Source organism: Sarcophilus harrisii, chromosome 3 (assembly GCF_902635505.1).
Source record: "Sarcophilus harrisii chromosome 3, mSarHar1.11, whole genome shotgun sequence".
Taxonomy (NCBI): Eukaryota; Metazoa; Chordata; class Mammalia; order Dasyuromorphia; family Dasyuridae; genus Sarcophilus; species Sarcophilus harrisii.
The window spans coordinates 204,098,579-204,108,995 of NC_045428.1; the positions used below are offsets into that span (position 1 = coordinate 204,098,579).

At 36.6% G+C, this 10,417-nt stretch overlaps 1 protein-coding gene across 1 annotated transcript; it reads left to right on the forward strand.

Moving 5' to 3' along the window:
- Positions 1-3,321: 3,321 nt before the first annotated feature.
- CLDN34 (claudin 34) lies at positions 3,322-9,093 on the forward strand. Its single transcript, XM_031959010.1, has 2 exons — positions 3,322-4,137; positions 7,914-9,093. The coding sequence occupies exon 2, from the start codon at positions 7,954-7,956 to the stop codon at positions 8,656-8,658; it is 705 nt and encodes a 234-aa protein (XP_031814870.1). The 5' UTR covers positions 3,322-4,137; positions 7,914-7,953; the 3' UTR covers positions 8,659-9,093.
- Positions 9,094-10,417: the final 1,324 nt, after the last annotated feature.

Genomic DNA, 10,417 nt, shown 5'->3' on the forward strand with positions numbered 1-10,417 from the left:
TGGATCCATCCTGCAATCATTCCACATAAATAACCAATCTGGGGTGAATTTATTACCCATCCTTGGAGTGGGGTGGGGTGTTCTTTGCAGAGGTCCTTGTGAACGGGCTCATGAGGCCAAAGTCCAAAGTCCATTCAATGACCCTAAGAGATGGCCAGTAGTCCCGGACTTCTTCCTTCCCGAACATCCTGCCAAGGCTGAATTAGTTGGGATTTGGAAATGGCTCCAGTGTCTGGGGAGATCTGGTGCCTGCGACTCCCGGCACTCCAGGTGGGGGGGGGGGGGGGGGAGAAGAAAGGACCTTGGGCTGAGGGGCACGAGGGCGGGGCTCCCTTTAGCCTGAGCGAGCCTGTGACCAGAAACAGTCTGCTGGCCTTCAACGGTCGCCGGCTCTCTGACGCTCCCGGGCTTCGCAGGTTCCTCTGCTCTAGCAGCCGAGGGACTCACCGTGCGGGGCTCAGGGAGAAGCAGGAGGAGCATCCGACGTGGACCCCCGCCTCCAAACCCATCAGCTGATGGGAGAGAGGGATTCAACCCAGCCCAGGTGGAGGTGGGGAAGGGGGGAGGAGGGGAAGGTTTGGGCAGAGATAGCAGAGTGTTGGCACTCAAAGCAGGGCAGGCTCAAGGAGTGACCCATTGGGGCTTGGAGGGCTTCTTGGATTGGACAGAAATAACTTTGAAGTTGAGGGCCTGAAACAGTAGAGAAAGTCGGGGGGAAAAGCTTTGGTGACTTTATATTTGATCATTTTCACTTAGAATGGTAGAAAATCCAGAGTCACTGTATCTGCCAGAGCTTGGCACACCACAGCATGCTGACCCAGGTTGGGCAGGGCTGTTCTTTCATTTGGAAGAGTTGTGATAGGGTCCCTGGGCAATCTCTTGGCTTGGGCAGGGATTGGATTTAAGTGGGACAGAGTGGTACAAAGATGGGGAGACTGGCCATGGCCTGGGTGGCAGTAATGTCTTGGAAGTGTCTGCCAAGTTGCAAGTGCTGCCCTTCATGGCTCTTGGGGCACATTGTTCTCATGCCCCTGTTCCACTGGGCAGTTCTTCTGATGCATGACTTTAATTCCCCAATGGCTTTGAAGCCTGGGGGCTACCCTCAGCCTGATTTAGCACATGTGCTCAAAGGGTTTTTCTGGAGAATCCCAGGGGACAATTGGGTGAAAAGTGGACACCTTAGGTGGATGAGCAGCCCTGAAAAGGGCTCATCAAATCCTCCCACAGAGGTGCTCCTCCACCCACACCCCACCACAGGCATCTCCCCCCCCCACCCTTAAAATGTGTCTGGTCATCACTTTATTTCACTGTAGAATTTAGTCTGGGACCTCGAGGTAAGTGTGGGTGTGTCCGTGGCCTAATTTTGCCATCAGGTATAAATCTAGAAACATCTTCTCTAGCAATGAGTGAGCCAGAAGACAGTCATGGAAATGGGGACAAATTCTGAGGGTAGAAGAGAGCAAAAAAAAATTTCCCAGATAGAGAAAGGAGTGAAGAATGAAACAGAGATGGGAAGAAAGTTCCATGGAAGAGCTAGAAAGTGAGGTAGAAGCGAAGATGCTGATCAAGAAAGGAAAAGGATGCACAAAATGGGAACGTATGCTGCAACATCTCCAAAAATCCTGAGCAAAAAGAATCCAGGAATACATTCCCATCCCAATATATGGGATATCTTTTTAGTATCCCATTGTCTAAAGAAAGACTGATTCTAGTTATATTTGAAAGGCATTTTGCATAACTTTGCAATCACTAAATTGGGGAACAAGTCTCTCTTTGGTCTGTTCCCATTTCATTTGACATGTAATAGCTCTTCCTTCAGAAAATTAATTACAAATGCATGATACCAATAAACCCAGTTAGGAAGTAAAATCATATTATATTAATTTAGCATGAAAAATTGGTATTTGGTTGATTTTTGTAGTCTTGAGACAGAAAATAAGGATGATCCAAGCCCTGTTTGTATTCTGTGGCTTAGAAATCCCTTTGTACTATTCCATCCCTCTCAAAGGTGGGAATATTTCTAGGGAGTTAAAATAATTTTCTAACTAGTACCTATTTCCAAGTCATTATTAATCAGAGAAATGCAAATTAAGACAACTCTGAGATACCACTACGCACCTGACAAATTGGCTAAGATGACAGGGAAAGATAATGCGGAATGTTGGAGGGGATGTGGGAAAACAGGGACACTGATACATTGTTAGTTGAATTGTGAATACATCCAGCCATTCTGGAGAGCAATTTGGAACTATGCCCAAAAAGTTATCAAACTGTGCATACCCTTTGATCCAGCAGTGCTATTACTGGGCTTATACCCAAAGAGATACTAAAGAAGGGAAAGGGACCTGTATGTGCCAAAATGTTTGTGGCAGCCCTGTTTGTAGTGGCTAGAAACTGGAAAATGAATGGATGCCCATCAACTGGAGAATGGTTGGGTAAATTGTGGTATATGAATGTTATGGAATATTATTGTTCTGTAAGAAATGACCAGCAGGATGAATACAGAGAGGCTTAGAGAGACTTACATGAACTGATGCTAAGTGAAATGAGCAGAACCCAGGAGATCATTATACACTTCAACAACAATACTGTATGAGGATGTATTCTGATGGAAGTGGATATCTTCGACAAAGAGATCTAACTCAGTTTCAATTGATCAATGATGGACAGAAGCAGCTACACCCAAAGAAAGAACACTGAGAAATGAATGTAAACTGTTTGCATTTTTGTTTTTCTTCCCCGGGTTATTTTTACCTTCTGAATCCAATTCTTCCTGTGCAACAAGAGAACTGTTCGGTTCTGCACACATATATTGTATCTAGGATATACTGTGACATATTTAACATATATAGGACTGCTTGCCATTTAGGGGAGGGGATAGAGGGAGGGAGGGGAAAAGTTGGAACAGAAGTTGAGTGCAAGGGATAATGTAAAAAATTACCTTGGCATGGGTTCTGTCAATAAAAAGTTATAATTATGAAAAAAAATATTCAATAGTATTTTTGTTGATTTAAATCTACTTTCAGCCCTGCCTGTGACTTATAAAAATGTTACCCAAGTGTAGTCCTTACATTAAGAAAACAGAAATGACCTGGGATTAACTTTAATTATCTTCCTATTTGTATCAGAAGTAGCTTTCTGAAAAGGATCTAGCAATTTGAAAGTCCTAAAGTGGAAGGTCTCTTCTGGTCACAAAAGTTGTGGGATCTTCCTTGATTACTATAAATGTTATTCTAAGTGAATAAAGTTTGTTAAGACCTTTTTTTTTTTTTTTTTAGTTAAAATAAAAGTGATTGGATGGGCTCCAAAAATAAATAAATAAATAGTACTTATTTTTCAATCTCATTAGGGCATAAGGCCTATATGTGCCACTTCCATAAGAAATGCCATTCAGATTAAATTTCATCTGCTTGTCCTCCATAAATTTGGTGGCAGGCTCATAGTCTTTCTTGCTATCAGTATTGAAAGTTTTTTCTCATTCCCATGTGCCTCACCCCAGCACTCCCTTCCCTACCCCCAAACCCACAATGTTCCATTCTAAAGCTAAGGATCTTTTCATTTTTGCTCTCTGGAATGTCTCTTCCATAAATAACACAGTTAATTTCATGTTAGATCTTATCCCACACCTTCCATCTTCTGATTCTCACTGATCTTTGGGTCCCCACTGAAGATACACAAATGGCCACAAATATATCAGTTTAGGTATAGCGACCTTTGTTTAATGTTGTAAAAAATACTCTTCTTATAGATTGATGGATGCTTTTTTAAGAAAAAGACCCATCTAACAAAGCATATTGTCCATTTGCACAGTGGTTCACAATGCTTGTTACTGAGTATTCTTAACCACTTATATGAGAAAGCTTAAGAGTTATATCATTTTGAAAAGGTCAGTGACAGGATGCTTCAAAATTCTATAGTGCATTGCCCAGTAGATTGTTGAATCAAAAAATGACTTTGGTTCCCAGTATATAATATGAGAAAGAGATAAATACATATAGGACATACATTTTCAAATATGGCCAAAGCGTGGATTTGCTTTACTAACAAGGATCATTTGTTATAAACATCTTGTTTTTCTTTTTTTCTTTTCTCCAGTTTGGGAGAAGAGGAGCATCTCTGCAATTAGATCTGATCAAGGTAATGATCAATTGATAACTTTTTGCATTCTTACATAGGTTAGATCTATTTTAGTGCAAGTCCAAAGAATTAAAACTAGAGGAACACTCACTTATCCACAAGGTAGTATCAGAAGATGATTCCTGAAAATACAAAGTAGAAAAAAAGTCACAGTGAATTGGAATTTCTTTGAAATAGATTTTTTCAAAATGTTACCATTATTCAAAAAAATCCCACCCCAACCTAAATTAAAAAACCTAAATCAGTCAATATTGAACACATAAGATTTACTAATCAGTCACCAAGTATTCAGTTCTCACTATGTGCTTGGTAGGAAGCTAGGTGACTCAATGGGTATAGTACTGGCCTGAAATAAGGAAGATTCATCTTCCTGAGTTCAAATCTGGTCACAAACACTTTACTGGCTGTGTGACCCTAGCTAAGTCACTTCACCCTGTTTGTCTTATTTTCCTTCTCTCTAAATTTAGACTTGGAGAAGGAAATGGCAAAGCACTTGAGAATCTATGCCAAGAAAACCCCAAATGGAGTCGCAAGGAATTGGACACAACTGAAATGGACTAAATGACAAAAAAAAAAATATGCTAAACATTGAGGATACAGGATACTAACAAATTGCAATGTACTTTAGGAATGTAGCATTCTGGTGTTGGTCTGCTTCTAATGAAAAGGAACAATTTTATCCATGTCTAAGCATTTTATATTTTAAAATATAACTTTCAATTCTTTCACTTCTCTTGACAGCATCCCTGATTTGGTTTCACTTTTTTTTTTTTTTTTTTTTTTTACCTTCTCAGTCTTGTCCCCATAATTAGCTTTAAATATTAACTATTCTTTCTTGGATTCCTTAATCTTTTGTCTCCTTGATTGCTCATATTTTGTCAAATCCCAAACCTACCTACTTGTGAAGATCGCATATTTTAAAATCAGTCGGAGTCAGGAATTCAGGTTAGGGGAAAATAAATCTCAGCCCATTACATCTACTTTTTATTTTTTTAAAAACAGCTATGCTCTTGCTGCTGAATAGTGTTGAAAGAAATTACAACTGTAATGATTGAGTCCACTGGAAATGGATGTTATTCTATCTCAATTAGGTTCTCAATACCACATCAAACCTTCTATTCTTTTCTAATTGACTTTCTGTATTGCGCTCTATAATTACCATTTTGGATCTTCCTCTTCTCTCCTCAAACTGCCAGACCACTGTCTTCCATTTCACCTTTAGCAGCAGACATCTTCTCATATTAAGAAAACTGAGATGATTCATTTATCCTTCACTTGTTAGTTTTATCTCCATAATATAACATTTCTCATATTTGTCCCCCTCCTTCAAATTATATGACCCTTCATAATCTAGACCCCTACCATCTATCCCTTGAACTACTGCAATACCTTCTAAGTGGTTTCTTTCTTGTCTCTTTTCTAATCCATCCTTCACACAACTGCTAAAACAATATTCCTAAACCATTTAATTTGACTCACTTTTATTTAATCTCACTCTCTTGCTCAATCAATTCAAGCTCTCTATTACTTGAAAGTTATGAAACAAACAACTCTCTTTGGCATTTAAAGCCCCTCCTGGTTGTATATCTTTCACTGACTCTCATGCTGCTGTAAGGACTACAATATACAGGATAAGTTGGGGGTTTCAAGGGCAAACAGTGCAGTATTATTTGTCATGGGGATTTTTTTCTTAGCAGCTCAATAAATAGCTTGTTCAGCCTCTCTTCCTTTTTTTTTTTTTCTCAATAGTATTTTGTTTTTCCAAATACATGTAAAAATAGTTTTCAACATTCACTTGTGTAAGATTTTGTTGTCCAATTTTTTTTCTCCCTCCTTCCCTCCCTCTTTTACGCCCCCATCCAAGACAGCAAGCAGTTTGATATAGGTTATATATGTACAATCCCTTTAAATATATTTCCATACTTCTCTTATTGTGCAAAAAAAAAAAAAATCAAACCAAAAAAGGAAAAAATCATAAGGATAAAACAAGGAAGCAAATAAACAAAAAAGGTGAAAATACTATGCTTTGATCCACATTCATCTCAATAGAGTCTTTCTGGATGCAGATGGCATTTTCTATCTCAAATCTCTTGGAATTATCTTGGATCACCACTCAATCTCTTTTTTGGAGATAGGGAAAATTATTTAAATGTTCAATTTCTTCTTCTGTTAATCTGGATAATTTATATTTTTATAAATCTTCATCCATTTCACTTCAAATGTCAGATTTATTGGCATGTAATTGGGCAAAATAACTTTCGATTATTGCTTTAATTTTTTTATATTTGATATTGACAATTTGATCTTTTTAAAATCGTTAACTAATGTTTTATCTATTTTATAATTGTTTTTTTAAAGATAAAACCTGATCCTAGTTTTATTAGAACAATGGTTTTCTAACTTTCGATTTTATTAATCTCTCATTTGATTTTTTAGGATCTTCAATTTAGTGTTCAATTGGAGAGTTCTAATTTTTTCTTTTTCTAGTTTTTCTTTTTAAATTGCATGCTCAATTCAGTGATCTATTCTTTCTCTCTTTTTATTGATATTAGCGTTTACAGATAATTTCTTCCAAGACATGTTTTGTCTACATCCCCTAAATTTTTGTACATTGTCTTGTTATTCTCTTTAATGGAATTATTGATTTTCCCTATGATTTTTTCTTTGACCCATTAATTCTTTGGGATTAAATTATTTAGTTTCCAAATAATTTTTAATCTATCTTTCTACAGTCCTTTATTGAATGTAATTTTTATTATATTATGTTTTGAAAAGGGTGAATTGAATATTTCTAATCTTCTGCATTTGTTTCTGAGATTTTTAGCCCTTAATACATGGATGGGCTTCATCAATATAATAAAAGTGACAATTCTATACAAATTAATTTACTTATTCAGTGCCATACCAATTAAGCTATCAAAAAATATTTTACAGAGCTGGAATAAATACTAACTGGAAGAAGAAAAGGTCCAGAATACAGCTTAATACTTTTTCTTATAACATTATAGACTTAGAGCTAAAGGGACCTTAAAGTCATCAGACCTACCTCTTTCATTTTACAAAGATGGAAACTGAGGTTGAGAAGTCATACAGCTAGTAAATATCTGACGCAAAGTTTGTTTTTTTATTTTATTTATTTTTATTATATTTACATTTATTTTATTTTATTTTTCCTTCAACTCTCAAGCTTTGCCCTAGTCTCTGTGGGCAGAAAGAAAATACTGTGCTTCAATGCAAAATCAGTTTCCATAGTTCTCTTTCTGGATGCAGATGATATTTTCCATCCCAGGTTTATTGGAATTGAGACAGAATATGAGCTCAAGTTTTTCTGACTGCATGTCCACTGTCCTATCCCCTACCCTATGTTGTGTCTTTATGTAATTGTGCTATTTTTCCTAGTTGAAAGAATTCATATCAGCATTGCAATATTGTGCCTGAATTCCTATGCCTATTTCAATATTGACTGTTTCCATCTTTCATTTAAATTATTCTCAATTATTAATTAATTAAATTAATATGATGTGAAGTCCTACAGATGTTTTAATGTGAATATCTGTTACTATTAGTGATTTGGAGTATCTTTCGATATGGTTGCTGATAATTGGCATTTTTTTAATAAACTTTGTTCAATTATCTATTTTACGCTTCTTCTGTACTTGTGTCAACCTCTGAACCTTCCCTTCTCTTAGATTTCCTTATTTCTGTTTATGGTATTACAGTCTAAGCTGCTACAGATGTTCATATTGTACAATAGTAATCTATGTTTATTTTTACAGCAGCCATAACTACCTGATATTTCCTGAAGCTATCCAGGCCATGAGCTCCTATTTCACTAGGAGTAACCTTCAACTCTCAAGCTTTGCCCTACTCACTGTGGGCTGGATCCTCTCACTTGCCTCCATGGGACGAATGGATTGGAGGGTGTGGCATTTAGAGAAGGACCCATCTTCCATGATCTCTTCTGGCATCACTTGGGTGGGGATCTGGAAAGTGTGCTTTTACAGCCCCCGCCTGCATCCTCCTCATCAGGGGAAAAATGGCAAAATTTGCCACTCTTATATCAAGCATGATACGTTTCTCCCTCAAGACTTTAGGATTATTCAGAACATCTTTCTGTTTGCTTGCATTCTGGGGGCCATGGGAAAAGTCTCTATTACCATTGCAATAAGGAACTTTTACTTGGGAGTTCCTCGGAGGTCAGCAATATGTAATCCATTCACCATTGGAGGATTCTTTTATATATCTGCTGGGATTTGCATCTTAATTTGTGTAATCTGGAATTATCACTCTGTGTTTAAAAATCAGAGTATAACTTTCCCTGCTACTTTCCATATCCCTCCCAGTCCAGAAACACAGGAAATAGGGGATGCGGTGAGTATGGCTATTGTAGCTGCCATCCTGATGTTGCTAGGTGGGATGTTTTTCCTGTCTTTTAAAGGTGGAAAACATACTGGAAAATTATCAAATGTTGAAACTTCCAGATCAAAGAGACAAATGTTCAAGATAAAAGAAAAAAATTGAAGTACACTGGAACTACTTTTCAGCAGCCACAATAAAAGACTACGAGTCCTGGAACTAAATATACCAGTAATCAAAAGAACTAGGCCTGCAACCAAAAATATCATATCCAGCAAAATTATCCATAATATTGAATGACAAAAAAATAGATATTCAACAAACTGGCATATTTTCTGAATCTTGTCTCAAGCAAACCCAAACTTAATAGAAAATTTAACATAAGAGCCAATATCAAAGATTAAGTTCAAAGAACTTAACATGGACCAATTGGTTTTTTTCACATGAAAAAAATATTGTCAATAAATTTCCATATTCCAATATTTCCATAAACCAAATGTTTAAGACTGATATCAGTAATTGGGAAACTAAAAAGAAATATTGAGGCAGAGTGAGTTATGGTTTGATTCTAAAAAGCAAAACTGTCCAGGAAAAGATAAAAATAATGTTATACAAATGAGGTGCAGAGGAATAAGACAGTGACATTAGGGCTTGTAGTTCTGAAAACCTCACATTTGGAATGGATTAAATAGGCAACATTACATATTTACTATGAAGGGTATAGCTCCATCTAAAATCTATATAGAAATAAGGTGGAAGGAAATAGAATAAGATACAGAAGGATGTGTAGATTTTTGGCAGTGGGATAAGGTACATAGATTAATGGGAAAGGAATAAAGAAGGAAAAGGGCAGCATAAGATAAGGTGGGGTACAGAAAAGTGTTTAAATTAACAAGAATGGCATAAGGTATAGATTAATGGGAATGGGATAAAGAGGAAAATGTGGAGGGAGAAAAGACAAGGATCCATGGGTGAGGGGAAGGTAATATCAAGGCAAGTTAAGGAGAAGAATTGAAGTAAGAGTTAGCAAGAATAGGAATTGAAAGATATATAGAAACAGTTATAAGGATCAGCTGCAAAATTTATTAGAAAAAAAAATAGGGCTAGTAATTATTGATTTTAGACAGTCAAACTTAAAGATTCAATGAAGAGAGAAATCTCCATTATATGTCAACTATATTGTTTGATACATGTGAATTTATATGTATATATGCATTTGTATATATGTGTTTGAGTATATATGTGAGCATGTAGGTTTATGTATGTATATATATAAATATACTTATATGTGGGTGGATATGAATGTGTATATGTATATTATATGTATTAAGTCTTTCAAAGTTGTCCATATTTACATTTTTGTTGCTATTGCATAATTGTTTTAGCAAATGTAATCTTAATGAAATGAGAAGAAATTTTTTAAAATAGACAAATTGGGTTACTTTTGCACAAATAAATCAATGCATCTAGGTTTTGAATGGAAGCATTTGGATGGGAAAAAATTTATCAAATTTTTCAGATAAGGATTTGATTTCCAAGATTAATTTGCAATTAACAGTTATTATAAACAGATGTAGATTTGTATATTAGAAACATATACATTTATACATGTTTTATATAGTGGTACCTTGCTACTCATTAATTGGTTCCAGAGACCATAACGAGTAGCCAAAACAACGAGTATCTAATGAATTTTTCCCATAAGGAGCACATCTCTCTCTGCAACCTAATCCCCTTTTTCCAATTCTCCAAAGGGACAAGTGGGGCTTCCAGATATGGAGGAAAAAAAGCTAGCCCAGCGCAGTTCGACTGGCCTGGATTTGGATGGAGAAGTTATGGTCCCATGCCCTCCAAGGCCCAGGTTCCCCCTGCTCCTCCTGAACTTTCCAGCCCCTCTCTGCCCCCTCCAGCATTGCTGTTTTGA